The sequence below is a fragment of the Eschrichtius robustus genome, chromosome 7, assembly GCF_028021215.1.
Source record: "Eschrichtius robustus isolate mEscRob2 chromosome 7, mEscRob2.pri, whole genome shotgun sequence".
Taxonomy (NCBI): domain Eukaryota; kingdom Metazoa; phylum Chordata; class Mammalia; order Artiodactyla; family Eschrichtiidae; genus Eschrichtius; species Eschrichtius robustus.
This window is the reverse complement of record NC_090830.1, coordinates 121,640,257-121,667,642: the sequence shown is the minus strand read 5'-3', so window position 1 is coordinate 121,667,642 and position 27,386 is coordinate 121,640,257. Positions and strand designations below refer to the sequence as shown.

At 45.4% G+C, this 27,386-nt stretch overlaps 2 protein-coding genes across 3 annotated transcripts in view; one reads left to right on the top strand and one right to left on the bottom strand.

Moving 5' to 3' along the window:
• ACSL5 (acyl-CoA synthetase long chain family member 5) overlaps positions 1 to 13,758 on the bottom strand; it is a 43,642-nt gene extending 29,884 nt beyond the window's left edge. Inside the window, exon 1 of one of the 2 annotated variants that reach the window (XM_068548551.1) lies at positions 13,675 to 13,758. The gene's annotated coding sequence lies outside the window, so the exon portion shown is untranslated. Of the gene's footprint in view, positions 1 to 11,204; positions 11,451 to 13,674 lie in introns of those variants that run through there. The other variant, XM_068548550.1, reaches the window with a different exon arrangement.
• An 11,442-nt stretch (positions 13,759 to 25,200) lies between these two features.
• The window catches only part of LOC137767201 (guanylate cyclase 2G-like), a 40,266-nt gene continuing 38,080 nt past the window's right edge, over positions 25,201 to 27,386 (top strand). Inside the window, 3 exon segments of the mRNA XM_068547914.1 lie at positions 25,201 to 25,584; positions 27,016 to 27,031; positions 27,034 to 27,351. Coding sequence (XP_068404015.1) covers positions 25,201 to 25,584; positions 27,016 to 27,031; positions 27,034 to 27,351 — 718 coding nt within the window.

Below are 27,386 nucleotides of genomic sequence, written 5' to 3'. Positions count from 1 at the left end.
TCTGTGGTTTGAATGGCCGCAGCCAACATTACTCATCTGGCTCCTGACATGTTGAATTCCCAAGCTTGCTGAAGGACACCTCCTGCCTTCATACCTGCTTGCAAGCTCCCAGGACCAGCCTTGGTACCTAGGTTATGACCACCCTCCATATCAGCTTTGGGTTTTGCTCCTTTGAAGATTTGGGGCAGCATGTCTTCATTGTCTCATTTTCCTTGGATAAAGTCCTTAAATGACCCCCTTCTACTCTAATATTCATGTTTTTGGTCAACTATGTTTATTGCTATGAATCTTTCAGATTATCCCTATAGTCTATAAATAATTTGTCTTTTGATAGTCCCTTTCACTTAAAAGATTTTATTTTTCTGCTGTGTATTCTGCTCTTCAAGCGTAAGTCCACTCCCATCTTAGGGTCTCTGTATCTGCTCTTCTTTTTGCCTGAAACACTGTTCCCCAGATCTGAAATGGTTGTGTATTGCTTATAGGTCAGATCTCAACTCCAATGTCATTTCCTCAGGGGCTCTCTCTGATCACCCTATTTAATATTGCCCTTTCCACCTCAGTCACTATTATGGACCCTGCTTTCTCTTCTCCATGTCACTGTTTGCTATCTGAAATAGTCCTGGTCCCTTATGGTCCATTGCCCCTACTGAACTGGTGCTTTAATTGGAACAAGGATTTTTGTTTTGTTCACTGCTGTGCTTCCAATGCCTGCACCATGCCTGGCACACAGTAAACTTTCAATGAGTGGTTGCTGAATAAATGACCAGTTTTCTAGGTCAGAATTATCTGTTCTAAATACTTTCAGTTGACCCACTTTTCCCTTAATAAAACTCTCCCACCCCCAAACTCTTCAATCTTAAATCATCAAAAGTCACTCTGGACAATCTTGAGATAGGTACTCCTGATCAATATTTTGGCAGGGTATTAGGTTCGGGATGATGGATGGTGAAAGGATGTGTTTCTAACATATATCAAAAACCAGTCAGGATCAGTCTACTCCTCCAGGCTTGGAAGAATCTGCAGGATGGATCTTATCAAATGAAGTCATCTACAGTGTTAAGTGGATAAAAGGTCCAGCCTAGAAATACATGATTCTGTTGCCCTGGGTTTTTGGAATTCAAGGGACAATAAGACTAATTATCTTTGCTTTTAGTCTTGAAGAACTAATTATTTTCTATTCAATAATGAGATATAGATTACAATTATAAGCTTTAAAAGAATCTGCCTTCTAGAAAGTGGCACACTCATTTGGACTTAATTGGTTTTCTGTTCTCTTGCATGTATGGGCTCATTCTGAGGTGATAGAAAGTTCATTAAAAGGGAGACCAGAGTCCCCAAGTTCTTACACGCAGTTAATTAACACATTCTTCCATACTGAATTACTTACTCTCTCTTAGAGACCATGTCACAAATCTTCTCAACTCACAATGACTCCAAAGGGGCCTATGTGTTATTAAGGAGGCTGTATATGAAAGTTCTGCTTTCTTGGTTGGGCTTTAAGTTCTAATCCAGACTCCATTGTTATTTCCCTAAATTTCTGCCACCCCCAATTTAGGAGCCCTCCATATCATTCCTTAACTGCATAGTTAATATATATAGACAAACCCCAAAGTAATGGCAACAGGTCAATAGGACATTACAAACCAATAGCCTCATGAGCATACCTGGGAGGATCTGATAACCTTTTCCTTTATATGCAATAATTGTGAACCAGTTAAGAGTTCTATTGCAAGATCCTTCACCCAGCTTTCTCAGAGCTCTGGAGCTAAGGAGTTTTCACCTTTCCTTACACCAGTTTACTCTTTTGTAGCACATGGAGTTTTCTTCTAATAAGAAATAAAATATAACATGATTTGAGACAACAATCCTCTTTCGCAAAACTTAGTCAGAGAAAAGGCTGATATGAGGACCTACTGTATAGCACAAGGAACTATACTCAGTATCTTGTAATAACCTATAATGGAAGAGAATGTAAAAAAGGAATATATATATTTATATATATGTATAATTGAATCACTTTGTTGTACAACTGAAACTAACACAACATTGTAAATCAACTATATTTCAATACAAAATTAAAAAAATGGAAAAGCATTGGTTCCTAAGGAGGGTAAACCTCAGCTACCCATGTTATCTTAAATGAGTCAGAAAGGGCCAACATTCAGTTATATCCAAGATAAAATTTATTGTCATATTTCTCAATTTAAAAAAAAATTGCTGAGAAGGGAATCCTAAAATCTCTCTAAAGAAATAAGAGGCAATTAGAAACCATGAGATATTTCAGTAAGGTGGCCAGTTACCAAATCAGTAGCCAGAAAGTCGATAGCTTTCCTATATTTTGTGCAAATAACTAATTAGAAAATAATGGAAAAGGTGCCATTCCCAATAGTGTATATAAGAATAAATGTGTAAAACCTACATTAAAAAAGTTCACATCCGAGGGACATAAAAAGACTTGAATAATGGAAAGACATACTTGAAATAGTCAAGGGCTCCAATCTCCCTAAATAAATTTATACATTTAATGCAACCCTAATAAAGACCAATAGGATTTTCTTGGGAAATTAAAAAGTTAAAGTTCACCCAGAAAAATAAAACTTACAAAAATAGTCAGAAAGTTTTTGAAAAGTAACAGGAATTGGGTGGGTAGCAGAGAGGTTACCCAAACACTACCAAACTTGCTTACTATGGAGCTATAGAAGTTTTCTATTGATCATAAATAGACAAATCTATGTAATGAGATAATCCTGAAATACTCCCAGTGGATGCTATTATCATATACTAAATTGCAGTCCAAATCAAGATAGATTTTTTTCACTTACAATCAATGTGTTGAGACAAGTGACTAGCCATTCAGAGAGAATACCGAAAGTTGATTACTGTCTTACCCCTAAAACAAAAATACATTGGAGATGGATCAAAGACTAAATATAAAACATTGAAAACCATGAGAGTATTTGAGGATAAAAAGTATGAGAGAATTGTTTTTTATAATCTTGGCATGGGGAAGACTCAAGACAGACACAAAACCTAGAAGCTATAAAAGGGAAATGTTGGCAACTTTGACTATACAAAACTTTAAAAGATATTTGCCCTGCAGAACAGATACCAGAGACAAAGTCAAAGATAAACTGGAAAAAATATCAAATATTCCAGATAGGCAAAGAGCTCATTTCCTCAGTAGAAATGTGTAGAAGTCAATGAAAAACAAAATACAACCCAGTAAAACCAAGGGCAGAGGGCATGACCAGAAAGTTCATGGCAAAACAAACAGGTTACTTAAAACCAGGGAGAGACATTCAGCTCCACTTATAGTTTTTTAAAATGCAAATTTAAATGAAATGCCTTTTCCCCATCATTTAGATTCGCGATGATGAAACAGTACAAAATGCACTATCAATCACGAAGACGTAAACTTGGGGCAGCCTCCGTAGGGATGTGCCCATTGCCCGCTACCACAATTTAAAATGTGTTCCCTTTGACCTAATGACCCTACTAGTAATTTATTCCATAGAAAGACATCAGTTCAATAAAAAGTGCATCACTTTAAATGGCTGTTTGAGACACCGGTTAGGAATATGGACCCTGAGTCACACTGCACTTAATCCTTGTCTGTGGTCAGCTTTGTGACCTAGGGTAGATAACTTCTGTGTGTTCTCTCATCCATAAAATGGCAATACTAGTATCTCCCTCATAAGGCTGTCACCATGATTAAAGGAGTTCATGTACCTGTATGGTGCTTAGAACAATGCCTGAAGCATGGGCTCAGGTATGAGCTATTCTGTTCATCATCATTAATCTATAGGATTGCTAATAATGTCAGAAACCAGGAAAGCCTTCCTTGATAGGAGAGTAACCAGATAAATTATAGCACTTACACACAATGGAATTCTTGGCAGGTAGTAAGGAGAATAAAGCAGGTCTGTATATACTGATAAGGAAAGAACTATGTGAAATACTACCAAGTAGAAAGGAAAAAACCCACTTGGACAGTGTAGTGTATACTTTGTGTTTCTGAAAGAATAACCCTCATAGGAAAAGACAGACCGAAGAGGAGAAATTATGAATGGATTGTCCAGAAAGTTTTGAGTATTCAGTCATTCAGCCAAAGATATTTAAGGGCTTGACTGTATATCATCAGCATCATTCCAGGTGCTGGGGATATAGCAGTGAAACCCTGCTCTTGTGGGGTTGTATTTTATTGGGAGTTTGGCGACAAGCCTGAACAAGAACTAGATTATAGAATACTGTGGAATAAAAACTATATTAGGGAAAGAGGATTGAGTGTACAGCAGGGGGTGAATTTTAATTAGGGAGGTTACAGTAGGTATTATTGGGATGGTAACACTTGAGAGTATGTATCATTTAATCTGTAATATGCATGCTTTTTTTTAAAAAAAGAAAAACGCAAAATGAACAACTCTGAATTATCCCACTTCTGACTAAGGCAGCTGACTTAGAAAGTTCCACCACCTTGGTTGGTGGCATTTCATGTGACTACACCTGAGAATACAGCCTCAGCCTCGTTTCTAGAAGTGCAGCTCTCCCACCACTAAAGCTACATTCCATCAGTAGCCTTTTCCCTGCACTCACATTACCTGCCAGTCTGGATGGCAGCTCTGAGGGTGGAAACGTTTTTCATTCATTCCCTTAGTGGATAAGAAACCAAAGGTGAAGGTTGAGTCATGGGGTCAAAGGGGGCCCGAAAGTGCATCTTTCAACATTCTCAGCAGTTGCTGAGCACAGAGGCTGGTGTAACATCCCAACCTACGAGCCTACAGATAACTTCTCAGTCACTCACCAACGCCTGGTTGCTCAGGCCACCGCCTGGCACTAGCCTTCTCCACCAAGCAGGGCCGGGTTCCCAGGCCTGGGTGGCTCTCCTCCCCTGGGGGCCTGGCACCCAGTGTGCTCTGAAGCACACAGCCCACGGGATGCCCCCAGGCAGATGGGAAAGGGCCTCCTTGTCACCTCCACGGGGTCATTCACGTGTGGCCAAGCAGGAAGACAGCATTATCAAAGGGGATCCCTGTTAAAACCCCAAGGGTGGCGAAGCAGTCATTTCCACACCCCGGAAAGATTCTGTGAGTGCTTAAATAACTAAAACAGGAAACAGAGGGACTTCCCTGGCGGTCTAGTGGTTAAGATTTCACCTTCCAATGCAGGGGGTGCAGGTTCAATTCCTGGTCAGGGAGCTAAGATCTCACATGCCTCAGGGCCAAAGAAACAAAACATAAAACAGAAGAAATACGGTAACAAATTCAAAAAAGTCTTTAAAAATGGTCCACGTCAAAAAATCTTAAAAAATAAAAGCCAAAAAAAAACAGGGAAGAGATACCAATCTCCCACATTTGTTTTTCCTAGCCCAATTCCTAGGCCACACCCAACAGTTCCAGTTTGTCAGGCGGCTGGCAGAGAGGAGGTGAGGGCTAGGCTTGGGACAGTTCCCTGACCCACCAGCAAGCATAACCGTAAATAAATCCTCAGGGTTTCGATGTTTTCCCACTGGTGATATCTTTGCTACCGAATAGCACAGGAAAAGCTGTAGGAGTCGGATCAGCTCTTTCCTTGGGTTTGGGTCTTGGGGGTCCCTGTGGCTCAGCTGACAACTTGAGCTGCCTCTCCCAGGCAGAGGCTATCTTAATGCAGCACTGTGCCCGACATACGGTGGGAACCCACTGAGTGCCCTCGAGCCACCCTCCCCTTTCGCTCACCATTAGCACAAGTTCAGAGAAAGGCACCGAGGGAGGGGAGTCTACTGAAGGAAACAGGTTGCAAAACTCATTCCCGCAATGACACGATGCGCGCCTAGACACAGTGGGGGGTCGGGGGGTGGGGACAGCCAGTGAGCCCTCCTCAGAAATGCCACAGCCGGACTTCCTGCTACAGCAAGGGCAACACTAAGCAACCCGACCCGAGTGAGGTCAAGGTTCACTCATCCTACAAGCATTCGAATATATGAGCACCTACTATGTGCCCGGCAGTGTGTCCAGCATGCGGAAACTACACTCAGAGTTCATAGTCCAGTAGGGGATGAAGCCAATTCCCCAGGCAGGAAACAAATGCTCTGTGGAATGTACCCCAGCTTTGGGAGCATCTGCTCCATACATTCTGGAGAAAGTACGTATGTGGCAAGAGATACATTTACCCTCTGCACTTTAAATTTACGTATAATTTCCTTTGAATGAGGCAAACCAAGATCTTAGACTCAGTGTATGCCCAGCACTGTGCTGTGTGCAAAGGGCCAAACACTTAGAAGGCACAGCTCCTGCCCTCTGGGGACTTATGGGTCCATCGAACACTAAAATCACTTATACAGGGCTTCCCTGGTGGCGCAGTGGTTAGGAATCCGCCTGCCAATGCAGGGGACACAGGTTCGAGCCCTGGGCCGGGAAGATCCCACATGCCGCGGAGCAACTAAGCCCGTGCGCCACAACTACTGAGCCTGCGCTCTAGAGCCCACGAGCCACAACTACGGAGCCCAAGTGCCACAACTACTGAAGCCCGCGGTGCCTAGAGCCCGTGCTCCACACCAAGAGAAGCCACCGCAATGAGAAGCCCGCGCACCGCAACAAAAGAGTAGCCCCCGCTCGCCACAACCAGAGAAAGCCCGTGCACAGCAAAGAAGACCCAATGCAGCCAAAAATAAATAAATAAAATAAATTAATTAAACAAAAATTTTTAAAAAATCACTTATACAAGGATTCAGTGTGCAAGATAAGCTAATGAATATGAAGAAGGGAGAGGCCAGTGTAGACTGGAGTAGGTGGAGGTGGCTGTAGACCCTCAAGGATATGTGGTCCTTGATCCCCTGGCTTTATTGACAATAGTCTTATGTCCAGGGTCAATCAAGGATGACCACCCCACCAAGGAGGCCAATGGCTGGTAAGACCCCAACTATGATTCCAACCAGGGTCACTGTCACCAAACTATCTTTCTCCATTGTTGTCTGTGTCTCTCCATCTTCTTTTCCATGGAGAGAGCAGTCACCATATTAGGTTGGATAAACCTAAGTAGAAGAGAGGAAGAGGAATACCCGGATGTGGGGTGAGAGGTGCAGCAGGGTTACAGGCACCAAAGTGGGACAAGCGTGAAGGGAAATGGTGAAGAGACATGTCTGATGGAGATAGAGGATCCACCTTTAGTTGAAAGGGAAAAAAGACAAAGTCTCCAAAGGGCTGAGTAAGACAGTGTCTGGGGCCTGGTATAGACACTACACCCCTGGAGTCATTTGGTTCACAAACACCAGAGAGCCTTGGGATGCCAGGCCTTGGTGGGGTGGGTGGGATTTATCAGGTAAGCCTTCATTAAGTCAAATGCCAAAATCCTCTTAACTCAGTCCATGAAGATCACATAGGACAGTTGCTGAGCCACTCATAGGCTGGTGACAGGCAGTGACAAATCCCACTGGATCTTAGATCGACTTAGTCAACCTTGATCTACTACTGTGCTTCCAACAAGCCATAGTCCAGCAGCTCTACCCTGAGGAAATTCTTGTCTCAGTAAACATTCCCAAAGGCCTCCCAAGCCTATTGCTGACCAAGTGAATTATGAGAATGCTGAGGTCAGGAGAACCAGTACCATCCACTGGAGTTGATAAGAGCCTGTATAAAGATAGGCTGGACAAAGTGCTAGCACCCCGTCACCCAGGCCAGGATAAAGACAGGCTGATGCAGGACGCTGTGAAAGAGGTCTCTGCAGAAACAGCCCACTCGCTACCTGGTCGGGCAAGTGGTCAGAGGTCACCAGATTAGTGTGCAAACAAGCAGCTTTATTCCCAATAGTCTCATTTCCAGTGGCAAACATTTAAGGCCATTGCCTTTCTAGGTACCAGAGCAACAGCACTACCACTTACCAGATATGTGGCCCTGGGACAGTTACTTAATGTCACTGAGCATCATTTTCCCTCCACTGCACACCAGAAGGGGTAGGTAATTATCTCTACTTAAAAGGGATACTATGGGTAGACTTTCCAGTATGCTGTCCAGCACATAGGAAGCCCTCAGTGAAGATGAGCTCTCTTTTTCCCTCTTCCACTTAAGTCAGTTTCTAACTCCTTGTCAATATCAGATGTTCTATTTTGAGATGTCCCCAAAGAGAAGAGATGGTCATGATCTTTGTAGTATAACTGCCCTTCGACTTACACACAAAGGTCTTAACAACTCCTCATTTCTATTTAAACAGAGGATTTCTAGTTGGGGACCACATGGTCCACCTCTGAGCTCTGACCCCGCCATCTCCCTCAACCCTACCGCACCCCTGCATCCTCCCACAAGCCACTCACAACCTCACAACTCTTAGAGTAGAGTGACCCGTGGAGACCCAGAGATCTACAACAAGCTTCCCCACAGAGGGTGGGTACCAGGGCCTCAGCACAGCAGTACAAGGGCTGCCTGACTTTCCAAACTCCAAAACTCGTATTTATTCTAATGACATGAATTAAGAGCCTGAAAATACCAGCCTCTGTGCCAGGGGAAGAATGAGAGAGTACATTTCTGATCTCATGGTGCATGGTCACATGGGGGAGAAACAGACCGGGATGTGTTTATAGCAGAGTGCGGCGAGAGCAGCGACGGCTGACCTCAGGGCTGCTGGGGACATGTCACCCTCATAGGGTGCCTCCGGACACGAGTCACCTGAGGTCACACTCCAAATGAGGGTCAGTTCATCTGCTGGCCAGGCATATGAGACAGACAGAAACAGAAACCTCCTTCCTGATTTCTAAAAATATCGCCAAATCCTGGTTTAGGAATTCACCTGCCTAGAGGTGGGAGGGGTTTTTTTTTTTTGAGGTGCAATTCACGTAACGTAAAATTAACCACTTTAAAGTGAACAATTCAGCGGCATTTGGTACATTCACAATGTTGTGCAACCACCACCTCTATCTAGTTTCAAAACACTTTCATCAACCCCAAAGGAAATCCTGTAACCATTAAGCAGTTACTCCCCATTCCTATTTCCTCCCAATCCCTAGCAACCAAGGATCGATCTGCTTTCCATTTCTATGGATTTGAAAGTGGGAGGATTTGCAAGGAAAAAGTTTCTCCCAGTTTCTAATTCTTTGGTCCATGCACTAAACTAGACTCATCAGAAATGGAGGCAGAGTTTGCCTTCAGAACTAAATGAGCCAGAGTTCAAATGCCAGCTCCAATCTCTTCATACTGTGTCCAGTTTATTTCTAAGTCTTGGTTCCCCTGTCTACAAAAAAACATACCTACCTCATAGGACTGTTTTGAAGATCAAAAGATAAAAGCCCCATAAATAAGTAAGCACAGGGGCTTCGCTGGAGGTGCAGTGGTTAAGAATCCGCCTACCAATGCAGGGGATGTGGGTTGGGGCCCTGGCCCGGGAAGATCCCACATACCACGGAGCAACTAAGTCTGTGCGCCCCAACTACTGAGCCCATGAGCCATAACTACTGAAGCCCGTGCGCCTAGAGCCCATGCTCCGCCATGAGAAGCCATTGCAATGAGAAGCCCGCACACCACGACAAAGAGTAGCCCCCGCTTGCTGCAACTAGAGGAAGCCCACACGCAGCAACGAGGGCCCAACGCAGCCAAAAATAAATAAGTTAAATAAATAAATTAAAACAAAACAAAAAAAACAGTAAGCTCAGCACTGCACCCACAGTAAATATTCAAAGAATGGTAGCTGTAATATTTACATTCTAGAAAAATGTCAACCTGAAAAGTCTCTAATAAATATATGAAGTCAATATCTGCCCAGGTCACCATACATAAGAATCTTTTTAAAAATGAAAATTTCTAGGAAGTCCAGAGAGAGGTTAACTCTACACAGGAGTGGATGGAACACAGTTTTTAACATCACACCAACTGCAGCTTCTGTTCCAGTTGACAGCTGGCTGCTTTGTGATCTTGGGAAGGTGGCTTCACCTCTCTTAACCACCCATCTCCTAATACTATCTTAATGAAATGTCAGAGTACCCACTATGAGCTGGTGCGTAACTGGCTTCCTCTTCCCCCTCCCCCTTAGTTCCCTTCCTTTCTCCTTCCTGGACCCACAGCCTCCCTCTAGCATCTGTGGCCCCCACTGCAGGTTTAGGGCCTAGGCACTCAATGATACACTGATATTATTTTAGGTGTCATTGCCCCCAGAGAGTTAGAATAAAAGTTGGGAGAAAAGACTATTTCAGGTCAGGACCTCAACAAATGCTTGGCTGAAGCATTCTGTTTGGTCTGGATAATGTTTGAAAAAAACCCGTTAAGTTGGAGTATGTTTATCTGGGTGCGCCTGCCTTGCATTTTGCCTCTCACCTGCATCTTATTACATATCACCTACTTTACTTAGCTCTATTGCCTGCCTCTTCTATAAGTATTTGTGACTCTTGTTTTATTTCAGTTTTTGTCCCTTTTATTGTGCCAAGCGTACAAGTGATGCCTACAAGATTTTATACCAAATCTCTTCCAAGACTATTCTGTGTTCACCTCAAATACTTGTCCATTGGAAGGGACAACCATAAAGTAACTCTCACGCTGGAATACAGAGGGAGGGATCACCAAAACCAATTATTCCTTTTTTTTTCAACTGAACCAATCTTTTATTTTTAAATTAAATTAAATTTAGTTTAATTTAATTCTATTATTTTTTAAGACTGCCTCTGTTAGAGAATACCAATTACCTACAAACTGGAGCTATAGATCCAATCCTACTTTTCAAATCACCGAAAAGATGGATACCCACAGAAGGTAGTAAGCCCCAACTATGGAGTCCCTTTCCAACACTCACTCCTTGAAGGTCAAGTTCATCTTAGATTCAACTTGTGGCCCTACTCCTTAAAACAGATCCAACTTCATCCAGAAACCATTCCATTAGTCACGCATCGGGCAGCTCTTCCCTTCAGAAGGACTGAAAATCCATCAGGAAAATTGAGGACAACCCCCAGTGCAGCACAGGCGAGCTATAGGCAGAGGCTCAGGCTCACAAAAAGGGGTCTGGGTTGTGGTTCCCCTTCCCCAAGAGAGGCAGGAGAAAGGACTCCTCCACACTCCTCCTTCTCCTCCATGCTCCTGATGAGGAGGGTTTAAAGAAGTTCCTTAGAGACCAGGAAGAAAGTGAGCACTGACATGTGCCTGTGACACAGCAAGCTGCAGATTCGCCAGAGCTGGGGGTCAGGATGCCACCTGGGCTTCTGCCCCATACCCACGAGACCCCTTACTGAATACCCCCTCCAGCTGCCCCCTTACCCTGCGAGGGGGCCGCATCTCTTGGTGCTTCCAGGGAATGGGGCCTCCTGGCTCTGAGTTCCTCGTGGCATGAGTCCCTGCCCTCTCCCCTCACCCCCCGGTTCCTCCAGAGTCACGGGGGCTTCAGAACATCTCTGCAGGCTGAGGGTCCCCGGTTCTGAGCCGTCTGAGCCGTCAGGCCCCTGTCTGAGCTGCCCCGTGTCAGGAGTCAGGCCATGGCCAGCTTCTAACGTGCTCGGGGACTTCACTTCCTGGTTTTTCTTTCACAACTGAAAGTGGAAGCGTTCTGACCAGAAGGAGAAAGGCTGCTAAAGCTCTCCTGGCTCCGTTTCAAAGCCTTTACCATCAGTCCCTAAGGGCTGACACAGAAGCCAGACTACATCCACGCAACTCACGCTCTCCCTGTTTGTCTGACTACCGCTAAACCAAGACCAAAAACCAGACGGAGATGACTGAGGTGCCCCCTGAAGACCACCAGTGTCAGAGAGGTGAGACCCCCTCCTTGGGTTCCCAGGAGAGGGAGGTCCAGCCACAGGGCACCTTGGCCCTCGCATCCTTCCCAAGACTGTGGGGACACCTGGAGGCCAGCCTGGCCTGGCCAGCATTGCCGGCCAGCCGTGCACTGTGTCACCACCCACTCTCCAGTCCCCAGTGAGCCTGCCTCAGTCCCCGAAGCAGTGCTGATAAAGCCAAGAAAACAAGCACGTCAGGAACGACAGGGACAGCCACGGAGATCTGTTCCTTTCCTATGACACATCCTTTTCGTACCTCATATTTTTAATTAAAAATGTATTCTGCTGCCTCCCTCACCTCCCAGATTACAACTGGGAAATTTTAAAATCAGGAATCCACAAGCACACGTGCCATTAGCTGTCAGATTGATCCTGCATCTTGGAGCCTCTGGAAAACTCCACTGTATACTCGTGAGACAATGACAGTGGAAAAGACAAATTACTTCTTGGTATTATTATAAAAATTGCTTTGAATGTGCAGATGCCCTGAAAGAGTCTTGGGGATTGGTCTACAGGGCATCGGGACCTGCAGTAGTCTCACTGGATTCACCTACAGCTGTGGCCACAGAAGGGCATGGGAGCTTTCATTCTCAGATTTGAAGGCAGAAAGAACAAGTTCTCCGGCCCCTTCCTGCCCCCACCCCTCCCCACCACCTCTCAGACACCCCAGAATTAAGCAGCACTTTCCCCAGGCTTGGCTCCTTTAAGAAGGCTGAGGTAAATCCAGCATGAGCTCAGCTCTTTACTAGAGTTAGATTAGGATTCCTTCTCTACACAGAGGAGGGCCTAAAAGCCTCCAACCATAAAAACCAGAGTGAGCTGTGCCCCAATCTCAGGGAACATAAGAGCTGGTCCCTTGGCCTCACAGGAGCCCACTTTAGACATGGGAGAACGATGAAGTATGGGAAGGTGAGGGTGCCCCCTCTGCCTTTCCATCTTCAGGTTCATCTCATGGCTGGAGGAAAACTTGGCTTTGCTTAGTTTCCAAGCTCACCTCCCACAGGGGCAGCTCCCTTCAGCGGAGAGCAAAGGATGGCAGAGTGGGTGTCAAGCCTCAGTCATTCTAATGCTGCTGGGCTCTTCCCTGGGTGCTGTCTTCTTCTACCAACACGACGAAGAGCTTAGGGCCAGAAGAAGATGGTTTCCTCCAGGATCAAATGCTCAAGTACAGAAGAGTCTGGGTCATTCTAAAGCTCTAGCATCTAGAGGTGCATTCCTGTTCAATCCTACATGCATGAGGGACACCCCCAAGATTTGAGGGAATGATGGAAGGTTTTCACAGCCCCCAAGAATTCTGCATCATGCAGCAGGCTGTAGTCACATACTGATCAGGACTCAAATTCCTGCCCCACCTCCTCCTAGCTATGCAGCCCAGGCTGCGCTGTTTAACAGCCCAGAGGCCCATTATTCATCTGTTATATGGGAACTACACCACCTACCTTACAGGAGAAAACGAGCCAATGAGGTAACGCACATCACATATCTTGTACGGACCCCAGCATGGGATAGAAAGTCTGTTAAGAATTCCCTTCCCTGCTCCCTTCCAAATGGGAAGGGCTGTCAGCAGCAGCTGATGGATGGCCTTTCTAATCACATTGATACAGACATTTCTAAATGGAAGATGAAGGAGACCCACATCCTGGCTTTGGCTATAACCTTTAAAGCTTTTAAGCCTGTTTTATTTGCATTTAGTGAAATTAACAACTCTCTCTTCCAAGTCCATCTCCTGCCAGCATTCAGAGCCCCTTCCATGTCTCCACCCCCATTTCAGTTGATTTTTTCTTTGCCTCCCACGCAAGTCAGCTGAGATTACTACTCAACCAAATGTTATTTCATGTTGTGAAAGAGCCTTAGGCTGAGAATAGACACACGTCCCACTGCCTTCTCCCCAACCACCCCTATCTCTGCTCTCCCATAAACATATAAGCTATAGAGCAGGTAGCATTATTGCAGCTTACCTTGTAAGAATACTCTCACTTCCGGGGTCCAGGAAACGCGTCCCTCACAGCTGGCTGTACTCGTTCAGCACCACATTCAGCTCCTGAGTCCGGACGTTTCCTTCAGTGATGATGCCTTTCCTCAGCGCCTGAGTCGGGACCACACCTGAAGCCAATGAGAGTGGCTAACCAGCTCTCCTGGAACCTTTGAACCTGTTGCAATAGAAGTTCAAAGGTAGAAGTTACCTGTTCAAACACTTGTGGTAACCTCCGACAGTGAGAAGTGTAGGATTTGGCAAAAGTTTAAAACAGGAGACTGTTATGCAACGGGCTTTAGAGGAAGAAAAAAAGAGAGAGAGTCCTCAGCTCAGAAAGCTAACGTTTAACAAGCAAAACATTGTATAAAGCCCATACCTCAGGGAAACCAGAGGGGTTAGACAGGGCTTTGCACCTGCTTTTTGGGCAGAATCCTTGAGACTGTGACAGGAAGAGGAAAAAAGTGCTCCTTGAGTTTAGGGGGGGGGGGAGGAAAATGAGACACCACTCCAACTGGCTCTAGCTATAACTTTAAGATTCAGATAAGCAGAGGCCTGCATTTTAGAGATGAGCCTTCTTCTAGAAGGGGCCAGTGACCCCTACAGAATTACAATGTCTCCAACACAATCAAATAAGGCAAATCACTCTAGAATCTAGACAGAAGGACAGGCATAGCCGGGTCGGATTTAGAATGCAGAGTCATGCATACAGCCTACACCACCCACGGCTCAGCGAGCTCTGGAAGAAGCAGGGCTGCTGTTGCGTCATGGTCCAGCCTATCCTCCTCTGTCTTTCCATTTTAAGTCGCTAGTCACCATTCTCGAGTCCAAAATCTTTAAGACTACAAGGCATCGTCACTAAACAAAAATGCTGGATGGAGATGCAAGCAGCTCTGGAGATCATTTGTGATCTCTATTTTATAGGTGAGGCCAATGAGGCCTTTTCAGGTGAAAGAAATCACTCTGAATCATGCAGTCAGTTAGTAGTCAAAGTGAGACCTGACCCAGGCCCACAGACAACCACCGCAGTGCCTTTGCCCCCATATGGTGTTGCTTTGTTGCTAAGTGTTCATTTCACCACTAGCAGACTTGAACGCTTTCTGAGTATCAGGCCTGCAGAAATTCGTGGAAATGCTGCATCAGGTTTCTTCTCACTATATTTGGTCGGGTGGCCAATATCAAAATCAGAAACCAATACCACTTCCTGCTGACTCTGTCTGGAGGAGTGGCTACCTCACTGACATAGAGGTCTTATTTGGCCAGATTCTTATCCAGGTCGTAGGTGCATTAACTCTGTAAGCTCACTTCTTGCCATGGAGCCCTAGTCCTACCGTAGGACCAGAGAGAAAAGGCTTCTAAGAGGTGGCTAAAGAAGATACAGTTCAATGGGAACTGGGGGCTGAGGTCCCACTTGATTAGATTAATGTCAACTTGTGTTAAGTAGCAACCCACTGAACACCTGCTGACGCCACACTAGCCAGAGAGCAAGATGCTCCAAGCCAGTCGTTCCCAAACTCCAGTGAGCATGACAGTCCCCTGGAGAGCTTGTTATACTGATTGCTGGGCCTATGCTGGAGTTTCTGATTCAGTGGGCCTGGGTCAGGGCCTGAGAATCTGCATTTCTCACAATTCCAGTTGACGTGGAGGCTGCTGGTTTGGGGACGCTCTTGGACCCCCACTGCTCCAAGCAGCCACCCCGCCTTCCACGGGCTCAACTACTGAACTGTTCAAAGGAACTCTGCATGGGGTCGTTTTGGCTCTGGTGATCCTGCCGTTGGGAGGACAACTTAACACAGAGTGGAACTCATGATGTGTTCTAGAAGAGAGGTGTTGCTCAAGACCAGCGAGAGGGCCAAGACCCGGGGAGGGTGCTTTGACAACAGCAGGAGTTATTGCCACTCACTCTTCTCCTTTAGGTAAGTGTAAGTCAGTGCTGACAGTATCCCAGCTAGACGACCCATGTGGGTATGAGTGCGGGTGTGGAGGGGGCATCACCTGATCTAATAACCTTAACTTTATTCTCAAGGGCATCTGAGACCCCAAAAGGTGAAGCAGCCGGCTAGGGTGAGGCATCAACTTAGCAGGAGAGGGAAGCCCAGAACCCAGGCCTCCAGTGCCCTAGCAGGCCACACTGTCTCCTGATCAACCATGGTTTCCTATAACATCTCCCTTCAAAAAAACACGTGTTCGATAAGGCTTTGCAACACCCTCTGCTTCTCCCTCCCTTCCCACAGCCATATGCATTGAGAAATCAATAAAAACCAAATTCCTTTCCTGTCCAGGCATCCCATGGCCTCTAAAAAGTGCAAACCTTCATTGTTTTATGTCATTCACAGGTGAGGTGCCTGAGGTGAGGTGCCTGACCCAACAGCTGCAGTTCTGACACACATACTCTCTGCTCTGGTCAGGGGGAGCAGTACACACTCCTTCACTCCTTCCCCTTTCGTAGGGACAAAGGAACCACACATCGGGCTTCCCTGGTGGCGCAGTGGTTGAGAATCTGCCTGCCAATGCAGGGGACACGGGTTCGAGCTCTGGTCTGGGAAGATCCCACATGCCGCGGAGAGGCTAGGCCCGTGAGCCACAACTACTGAGCCTGCGCGTCTGGAGCCTGTGCTCCGCAACAAGAGAGGCCGCAATAGTGAGAGGCCCGCGCACCGTGATGAAGAGTGGCCCCCGCTTGCCGCAACTAGAGAAAGCCCTCGCACAGAAACGAAGACCCAACACAGCCAAAAATAAATATAAAAATAAATAAATTAATTAAAAAAAAAAAAAAAGGAACCACACATCTCATTTACAACAGTTCGAGAAGACCAGAAGCCAACACTCCAGAGTTCTGTAACACAGCCTGGAAACAGCCAAGAGACCTCTCACCATAGGGCTGGCAGCTCTTTGGAAGCAGGAACCAGGTTTCCCCTAGTTTTGAAAGCAGGGAAAGCAAGACCTGCTCAGTAGGCCAACGTTACATAACGCCACTGTGCATTTGTTCAGCTCCTCCCAACTTATAAAACACCTCCAAACTAACTCTCAACAAACCTGCGAGGTATAAGCGGGGACAACACCTTTAACACCTTCAGTGGCTGCCAGGAGCCAGGCTCCGTGACAAGGACTTCGTTTGGCCCTCACAGTAAATCTTCCAGGTAGTTATGATTTGTACGGGTGAAAAGATGGAGGCTCAGAGCAGGTACGTTACCTTCCTAAGAAGATGATGATGACGGTGAGGGCAAGCATTTTAAAAAAAATAATTTCAGGCCAATTTGCAAAGCCAGGTGATTCGCAGCTTGTTCCTGAAAAGGATACCTTTATTCGGGAGCAGAATTGGTGGCAAGGCAGATTTTAGAGCAGGTTGGGAGGTGTGAATCAGTCAGGGAACCAAATATTATTTAAAGGTCTTTGGGGTGTTTCCAGATTCCAGACATCACTGAACCTTCATGAAGTCCCTCTAGGGGAAAGTGGAATTTCTCCTTTTAGTAAAACCTCTGCCCTCAGAATCCAGATGATTCATCTTTTACCTCTGGCTCGTCTGCTTTAGCATACTTCATTGGATTCAGATTATGGACTAGCTACTCAACAATGCTCACTGTAGGCATTCCGAGGGAGGGCAAAAAAGGAAGCCGGAGATGAGAAGGGGCGGCACAAGGTGTGTGGAGTAGCTGGGACGTGTGGGGTCCGGTGAACACTTATTTAGGAAGGATCTGAGGCTGTTTTGACTGCTAATCCAAGTCTTTAGAAGCCAGGCAACATGGCCCAAGAAGAAAGAGAAGCAGAGTCCTAGAGCTATAGGCTGAATCTATTCATGCTGACTCAGTAGTGATGAATCAGAATGCCATGTCCCTCCCTAGGGTCAGCTGTACAGCAGGGCAGAGGGTGTGATGGCACAAAGTGGGCAAAATGAAAACTGTGATGGACTGACCTTTAGCTTCCCACATGGCAGAGCTGACTTTGAAGTTTAGCCTTCCACTGAGATGTGAAAAGAAAGGGGCAAAGTTCCCTAAACTCTTAACAAGATGCCCTAACCGACCATTCCGATTATCTGAATTCCATACCCACCCTTTCCTTGGTTATCTGATGTTTCAAAAGGCTAATGGCGCTCAAAGTACACCTTACCGAGGAGCGATCTTAGGTTCCCAGGTCAGCTCCATTGTGAAGGCCTTCGAGATGATCGTGAATATCGTCGAGCACTTGCCATGTGGCCCCACTGCGCTGAGCTACCTGCAATACCACATTTAACCTCACAGCAGCCCTATGAAGAAGTTATTGTCATTTTGCAGAAGAGGAAAGGCTGAGAGAGGTCAAGTTTACTTGCCCAAGGCATGTGGCCAACAGTTGGCAGAGTCTTAGAGGTGGATTTTGAGCTCAGGTCATCCTGAGTCCAGAGCCCAAGTACATGTCTATGATTAAGGATGACTCATCCCATGAACCGCATGCAATATATAAACCCTGTGTGTTTATATATTTCTCTTGGGAACTCTGATTGGTATCTCAAAGAGAATTAAGAGCCATTGCCCTGGAGGAAGGAGAGCCCAATGCCAGCCCTGGGAACCCGATGCCCAGGGTGGAACAACAGCTCCCTTTCCCCTCCTCAGAAGGGCTTCCCACCTGCCTGGACATCCTTCCTGATGCTGAGCTCACTTCCCGCACAGAGCCTTGCTTCCCGCAGTTGAAGGCGGCCTGGGGGGGCAGTGTACCACATCTTTCAGCTGTACGATCCCCAGCTCTTTCTGCTCTGTTGTCTGCTGTGCTGAGAGTGGCCACTGTGCTATTCTGGGCCCCAGTGTTAGCCACACGGGACAAGCTGACCCCACAGCTCAGTGTCTGGAGCAGCTTGTTTTGCTCAACTCGGGTCGCTGACAGTAACAGCTTGGGCACCTGAGCTCTTGAGGCCACTTACTCATTCTTTGTGGGAAGGAAGTGTTACTTAAGCATGAGCACTTGATTGACAAGAATGGTGTTTGCACAGATTGCAATAAACAGCTTCCCTCAACCCCAGATACTCCCCCTGTGCCTCCCCTCCCCCAGATAACACTCATAGAGCAGATTGCCTTACAGGCTTGGACCTGAGCTTCCCAACTGGCGAGCCATGGGACACTGGTGGGCCAAGAGATACTGATGCCTCAGCCCTCACAGGGCTGGGTGTGCTCACGGCCAGCCCCACCTAGGGGATTCAGTGTGTCATATAAATACTGTTATTCTCAGTGTCACGATGTCAACGAGGTTGGAACGCAGTGACACAGGCAACTTGCACCTTTATCAGCAAGAGCATCCCAAGAGCATTTAAGACTCAGATGGAAAGTGTGAAGGTCCTCAGAGAGGCGGCAGCTCTAAATTCCCAGAACTTTCAACAACCCCATAGGAAACATCACTATTTCCTAGCTGGTTAGAAGCGTAGCTCAGAGCAAAGATTTAGATGTACGCTGTCCAATACTGTGACCAGTAGCTACACGTGGCAACTGAGCACTTGAAATGAAGAAAGTCTGCACTAAGATGTGTTTAAGTACAAAACACATGCCAAATTTTGGAGACTTAGTATGAAGAAAATAACATAAACTCTCAATTTTTACAATATGGATTATATGTTGAAATGATAATATTTCAGATAAACTAGCTAAATAATTCTAGTTGTTTCTTTTAATCTTCAAATCTGTCTGCTGGGAATTTTTAACATTACCTAAGTGGCTCACACTCTATTTTTCATGGACAACACTGATTTAGACCAAAGATCCTCTGTCTTAATGCCTATAGGACACAGGTGAAAGGTGGTGTTACCCAGTGTCAGCATGTTATACCTGCTCTGGGTGAACTTGAAGACAATGAGATTTTGACCTGTTCCTCTGGGTTCTGTAGCAGCAGCAGTTTGTTCCTTTGGGTTTACATACATCCATGCAACAGAGGTCATGATCTTGACGGAAGCAATAGTTCCTTATTATAGAACCGCTACTATTCACTGACCGTTGTTCCGGGCCAGGCACTACGCTGTGTGTTCAACATCTGTTCCTTCATCTAATCCTCTCATGAGCTCATCAGGGTAATTAAAAATGAAGAAACTGAGGTTCAGATAGTACAAAACTTGTCCCAGTCAGCTCAAGTCTCATTCCAAACCCATGCTCCCCACCCTTCTGCTACACTGCCTCTTACAGGGGAGTGTGGGAGAAATCTCAGACAGGAGCATCAGTACTTTGGGGGAGCCACGCTCACACCTCCCCCCTTGCCAAGCCTTTAAGAACATCGTCCTCTGCTTTGCAGCCTTGGTTCCCTGGGCTCGCAACATGGGGGAACATCACTGAGTGCCTGGCTAGGGAGCAACTTGGGAGCTTTTAACAGGAGCAGAGCGGAAACGCCAGGAAGTGGGAGGGGTACTGGTCTCTGCAGACCAGAAGCTGAAAAGGGTGGAGGAGCCTGGAGGGACATCCTGCCTGGCTTTAGATGGCTACGCACCAGAGAGACGCCACCCAGATGACAAGCCTGGTGCTACCCAGGCCCCCTATTGGCTAGGATGGAGAAGCGTATCATTTTTATGGGTCAAAAGTGTGTAATCACCAGAGGAATATGCATTAAGGCAAGGACACATTCTTTATTTGCTCCGTGTTTGGGACACTGTGACAACAAAGGTGTTCTTGGAACACTTAAAATTTTATGGAAAGTAGCTTGGAAAGTCATTCCATCACTGCTGAACATTTAGTATCTTGATTACTGAGCAGACAGCTGCCCCTCCTCCCTACTAGTTTCTGGAAGGTTTTGCTCTTCATGCTAAGGCTAATTAGGGGTTGGGGACAGTAATCTGGGAGGCAGGATCAAAAAACACAGAATAAATCTTCAGATCGGGAATCTGGCATTTAGGCTGGATCAATCTGCTAAACTTCCGATTAGATCTGTAGCCAGAAGAAAACTTGAAAGTATTGATTAGAAGCTCCAGGTTGTCAACAGCAACTACTCAGGCATCAAAAACCCATTCCTGGTAAAAATGGGCATGAGAAAGAGCAACGCATTACAGGCCAGAGGAAGAGTCTATTTCAGTAGCTCAGGACGAATAGCAAGAGTTTGAAGTACAGATGAGACAGGCAGTGTTCCCAGGAGGGAGGATTCTCCTCCCCCACATCAACCTTTTCAGAAACAATCAGCATGTCCTCATCAGAAAGCCAAGGCCAGTGCCCCATCCTCGGCTTTCTGGGAGTAGTCTGTGCACAGTTACCTAAAGGGGTGGATTTGGATTCAAGGAATTGCCTTTTGTTGCAGATCTAAGAAACACAATCTCCCCTTCATGCAAGTTCAACCTTTACTCCACTCTCCTATGGCTCTTTAGACATTTACTTACCAGGAGATTCTTTTTACTTGACTGCATCACAACTATTGGCAAGTGCTGAGAACACAACAGGGAAGTTTGAAGTTCATACCCCGGTAGGTAATAGCCACTTTTGACTTGCGCTTACTTGTAGGATGGTTGGTGCAAGGTATGCTAGACCTTCAGGAATGCTCCCTTTAGGAACCTGTAAGCAAGACCTGGAACGAAACTGCAGCCATCACTGAGCATGGAGTACTTGGGTAGTTATGAATCCACCAGGGTCCTAGGGTTGTAGGGCAAGAAGCTGGTAAGGTCAGAAGTCTCAGCCCTCTTCCATTCCCTCAGCCCACTTCACAGATCAGAAAACGGAGGCTCAGATCCAGTCTTATAGACTCTGGAAGCCTGAGGGTGTTGCCTCTTCCCAGAACACACCGTGAGGTGTGAGAAAGTGTGAGGGCAGAGGTGATGGCTGCCTCTCCCTTGGTCTTTCCCTCCAGGTGGGAAACTCCAGCCTGACTTTATTGTATTCCAAGTGAGCCAAACACCTGTTTCTGTTTCTCACCTTCTGGAGAAGTTCCAGCCCTCATCATTTCAAACCTTTCCGTTTTCTCTAAATGTGATCAGGCCACAGATTTACAGATTGAAGGGAGGGAGGGGCTAGTGGGAGGGGAGGAAGGACAGGTAGAAAAAAGCTAGTCCCATCACCCTGGATACAGCTAATCTTATCTGATTTTGTATGCTGAACAGCTGGCCCTATATCTGATTTATGGCCCAGCTGGTCAGCAGTGAGGAAACTATAAATTAGAAAAAGAGAATCCTCCCTCTGTAATAATCTTTTCAGGAAACAGAGATGGGATAACGTATCTAGGAATCAAAATGCTAACAGGGAACCAAGCTCTGCATCTCTGGGGGCCAAGCACAGATTACTTTTGTTCCAAAGCATCGTGGGATAAAACAACATGGCCTCCCCCATCTACCACCACTGGTAACTTGCAGGCATAAGACTCTCCTAGAAGAGAGCAGGGCTGGAGAAGCAAAGTGGAGAACAGTGTGCCCCCTCCAGCAGCCACAGTCCCTACCAATCTCCCTGGTTTTAACCTCAGGGCTTGCCACTCCAGCCAATCAAGCACTTCGTACAAAGTGGGTGGGGCTGTTATCATGGCAATGGTTTCCAGACGATGATCACCATTACCTGGACCACCGCATCTCTGTCTCCCTCTCCCTCTGAGGGCAGTGGAGACATGGAAGGGGCTGAGTTCAGCAGAGAATAAGCCAAGTGTGTAGAAGTGTGAGGGTCCAGACCAACGTGAAGTGCTCCTGACCCAGGAATTCAGACAGCGTGAGTTTAACTCCCTGTGATTTCACTCTGCAAATATAAGTCTGTAGGGTTTATTTTCAATTAAAACTTTCACTTTTCTTCCTTATTGCAAAGACATGAAGATAAAAATATGAAAATTAAGCAGAGAAGAAAATACACCCATAACTCCTATCACCCAGAGTTTTTATTCGTTTGGTGTGTATAATATTTGTTATGCAACTTTATGTGCTTTTTAAAAAAACAACAAAAAATGGAATACTATTCATGTCGTTTTAAAGTGTGCCTCCTCTCTTAATAATTGTGACTATTTTTCTAAGTCAGTAAGTGCACATTTAATATATCATTTTTAATGACTGCCCTCCTCAGTCACATGGATTCACTCCATGTTACTCATCCAGGCCCCTACTATTGAACATGGGGGTTGTGCCTAATTTTTGAAAAAAATAAAAAAAAAATATTGTGGTTAAATCTTATCATAAATGCCCCAAATTGGTATTTCTGAGTCAAAGGTGCATATATATTCTTAAGGCTTTTGGGTGCATATGGGAAAACTGCTGTCAATCAACACTCCTACCAGCAGTGTATGTCTATTTCTTAAATTCCCACTGACACTGAACATCATTGGCATTTTCTTCTGGTTTTGACCATGCTCACTTATAAGCACTTACAATACAAAAAAATACTTATTATGATTAGTATGAATTTGCATGCTTACTGGCCCAACACTGTACTGAATCTGAGGCTCCAAAGAGGAACACACACTGTCATCCGGCCTCAAAGGTTCTCAGGGAAAGGCAATCTGTACACACAAAGAATCTCAAATTATCCAGAGTAGGAATACAAGTTTTAAGAAGTTTGTATAAGGGAGGGGGACGGGGGGACACAGAGTGTATCAGAAATATTGTTCTCACAATCCTAGTGTTGAGACCCCAACTTATGCAATGACACACCTATTTGGAATACTTCTTTACGGAGTTCCTACTAAGTGTAGGGTACTGTGCTAAGTAATTATGTCATCTCACAATATCTTTACAACATCCTTCTGAGAGGGACATTATTAAGCTCTTTCTGAAGCTGAGGAAACTAAGGCACAGATTTAACTGACTCGCCCAAGGCTACTTACATCTGGTAAGCATCTGAGCCAAAAAGATCCATGGAGTTCTGCCTGTGATTAGAGCAAGGGAGTCCTTAGACTCAGACTTTAAAGAATTTAGACTTTAGTCTTTATGACTTTGCAAATTGACACTAAGCTGTCCTAGCAGAGGAGAGAGAGACTCTGAAGTTCAGTGAAGAAGAAGCGACGATGAATTTGGTTTGGAGAAAAGCAACCCCTCTAATCCAGCAGTTTTGAAAAGCCCTTCTGAGGCAGGTCAGAGCTAAAGCTCCGTAATCCCATTCTGGGAATTTGCTACTGAAGGAAATTGAGTAGTGAATAGTTATTGGCAATTCCTTCCCTCTCTAGCTGCAGACTGTCTCAGAGCTTCTCAAACTTTAGTGTACTTAGGGATATGTGAGGGTCTGTTAAATGCAGATTTCCAGAGTAAACCCAAGACATTCTGGTTCATAGGGTCTGGAGTGGAGCCCTGGAATCTGTCTTTTTAACCATCAGAAGAGACTGATGTAGATGGTCCTTAGATCAAGCTTTGAGAACCACTGCAAGTCTTCTGTGTTAAAAGACATGATCCTGGACTTCCCCAGTGGTCCAGTGGTTAAGACTCTGCACTCCCAATGCAGGGGGCATGGGTTCAATTCCTGGTCTGGGAACTAAGATCCTGCATGCCACATGGCGTGGCCAAAAAAAAAAAAACATGATCCTGAGATGAGTGGATGAGTGGGAGATGCCAGCCCCTCCCCTGCCAGGGTCCAAAAGAAAGTCCATGGTAGTCAAAGTTGAATTCTCTATACTGATGTGCATTTGCCTGGCTGATGGCTGGGTCATCTTACCTGGGGGCAACAATGGCTTCCCAAGGGTCTTGCCATCCCTGTAATACTTCATACAAAGTGATACTTTACATGTGAAGTATTACCTATGTAATACTTCATATGTAATTCTTCAACGAAGAACTGCCCCCAGCTCCTTGCCCTGACCTATGCAGATGGAGAATTAGTATTCATCCATCAGTAACCTTTCCATGGCACCCTAGACCAGGGTGAGGGACACAGATTGTGCCAGTTGTGAGTAAACCCTTTCATAACCATTAGCTCACTCATTGTAGAAAAATTTCTTATAAGATGGAATCGGCAGGTGATAATAATAACCATTATTACACTATCAACATCATCAATCACCCCATCATCATCGTTATCGTCATCCTTATCACCACCATCATCTAACATCTAACATTGACAAGGTGGCTCCCTTTGCCCAGACGCTGTACCAAGCACCAGACTTGTATGATCTCTTTTCATCTTTACCATATCACATTGGGGAAGATCCCATTAAATTTTATCCCCATTTTATGGATCTGGAGATGAAGCCATAGAGAGGGAAAGTAACATGTCCTAGGTTACACCACTAATATGTGATGGAGTCAGAATTCCAGCCTAGGCCACCTGTCTACACTTGAGTGGTTCCCATGATTCTTATTTTACTAGTGGAGAGGGATCTGGGGGGTGGAGAGGGAGTGGGGGTTACGTGGCTTGCCAAGGACCATGGAGTTTGACAGTGGTGCCACTGGATCAATTACCAGGGCCTTGCCGGCTCCCTGTCCCAGCCTCCTTCCACAAGACTTCTGCTTCTAGATGTGTTAGGACAGACTCTGGAAAGGGAAGTGTTCGGTTAATTAACAGCACTGAAGAGAAAGCAAGCTGTGGTCCTCAGGGAACTGCGCACTATCATTTAAGCTCCGGGCACAAGTGGTCAGGAGGCTAAGCCTCTCAGGGTTCTGCAGTGATACAGGTGTTTGACTCCATCCATGGCTCCCAGGACAGGTGCTGAGGCCCCACTCGGATCTGGGCTCTGTTTGGGGGTTGAATGCCAAGCTGGCCACCCAACCTTAGTTCTGATGCCCTTTGTCAGTGTCCTGGTGACGTGGCTTGAGGCTGCTAAACTCACCGGGGGGTTCCAGGCCCCCTGGAACATCTCCCATCCATTCAATGTGCAAAGGCTGGGTGCCGGACTCCAGACTGCCATAGACAAGGTCAACTCTGAGCTGGCAGACTTCGGAAATCTCAGCTGGGAGTTTACTTACGCCAACTCAACCTGCAGCGCCAAGGAGTCTCTTGCTCTTTTCATCAACCAGGTCCAGAAAGAAGAAATTTCTGCCCTGTTTAGACCAGCATGCCCAGAAGCAGCAGAGGTAGAGTATACAGCCTTCTAAGAAACTCTGAGCTTCCATTGGAAAGGGTGGTCTTAAAGATGATGGTATAGACTTGAATAATCTCTTGACTTGGATGACATTATTATAAATAATAACTGTATAAGTCTTGGGTACCATTTCTTTGAGATGTAATAAGACCATGCAATTAGAACAATTAATACTCTCTTTAAAGAAAGCCTCTCAAATCAATAATTGTTAGTTCACTCACTAACTTGATGTTCACTAACAAACCTGTTGATTGTTTGGCCTTGGTGCTGTTGGATATGGACTCATTATTCACTCTAACATTGCCAGCCACGTGGCTCAGAAAAATTAAGAAGAAATTGAATGCTTGGCTTTAAATAGAAAAATAACATCTGTTTGTGTAGGTTTCCCTTTGGCATGTATAATAAATTATTCAGTGAAGGGAAAGAAAGACGGAAAGGATGAAGTATGACAGATTGCCGTAAGCTAAGGCAAGAAAATGAGAGATGTGAATGATTTGTATTTGTTTAGCTAATGAGATTAGCTTTGTTGACGTCTTTGGGTATCTTGTGCTCTGAGAGGTATAGATGCAAAGGCTGAATAGATGGGGCAGCACAGTTCTCACGTTCAAAAATACATTAGTGGATACTATAGAGTTAAGTTTACATTTGAATTTGAATCTTAGCGTCTCCTAGAATTCCCCATTTGACACATTCCCCATTTGATTAACAAAGCCTACCCATTCTTCAAAGTCAAGCTCAAATGCCACGGAGCCTTTCTTTATCCCTCTGCCCTCATCGTTCACATCTCTAATTCCCAAATCAGAAGTAATTTCTTACTTCTCTAAGCTCCTCTAAATCTATTGTCTATAAATATTGAAGGGCATATTTAACTCTACAGCTGTTTTTACACGTCTTAACTCTTGTAATAGTTGATCACAAGATCTTTTTAAGAGGAAGGTCTCTGAAGTTCCCTGTAAATAGTAGGCTCCTAGTGGAAAATGAATAAGGACGAAATTAAGAAAAAGTGAGTAGTACCTATGAGTGTGCGCTCTGTGACCACATTACCTGAATTCCAAGCCTGCTCCACTATTTGCTAGTTTTGGAACTTATTAATACATTTCTGTGCCCCCATGTTTTCATCTCTAAGATGAGATGATAATACCTACCTGGTAGAAAATGTAAGAATTGAGATAATATATGTAAGCTCTTAGTCGAGTTCTTGGCACATAGTAATCACTCAATAAATGCTGCCTATTGTTACTCTCGTGCTCTGAGGTTTTGCATCCTTAAGTTGGATCCAAGACGTTATCATCAATATTCCAAAAGAGAGGGGCAGTATGACCCATAGACTCACTGAATCCAAAGTTTATGCAGATATTTTACAATGGGGTTGGAGTGTAGCAAAACTCAATTACGGAAAGACATTTCTTTGGTTACTTTCAAGGTTATTGGTTTGCTGGCTTCCCCATGTTTGACTTTGTTGGACAAACAGCGAAACTGGAGAACAACTTCTTGTATGACACCTGTGTGAAACTTGTGCCACGCATGCACAGAGTCGGTGATGTGCTCCAGAAAAGCCTCCAGTAGCTGGGCTGGAAACACATTGGGATGTTTGGAGGTCACTCTGGGACTTCCTCCTGGGATGGAGTGGATGAGTTGTGGAGGGTCGTAGGGAATGAACTCAAATCCCATTTCACCATCACCGTCAGCATGAAATACACCACCAACAATCCAGCCTTCCTTCCAGAGAATCTTAGGAGCCTGTCATTGATTTCCAGGGGTAAGTAGGAAAGAATGTTCTGTTGCTTATGTTTA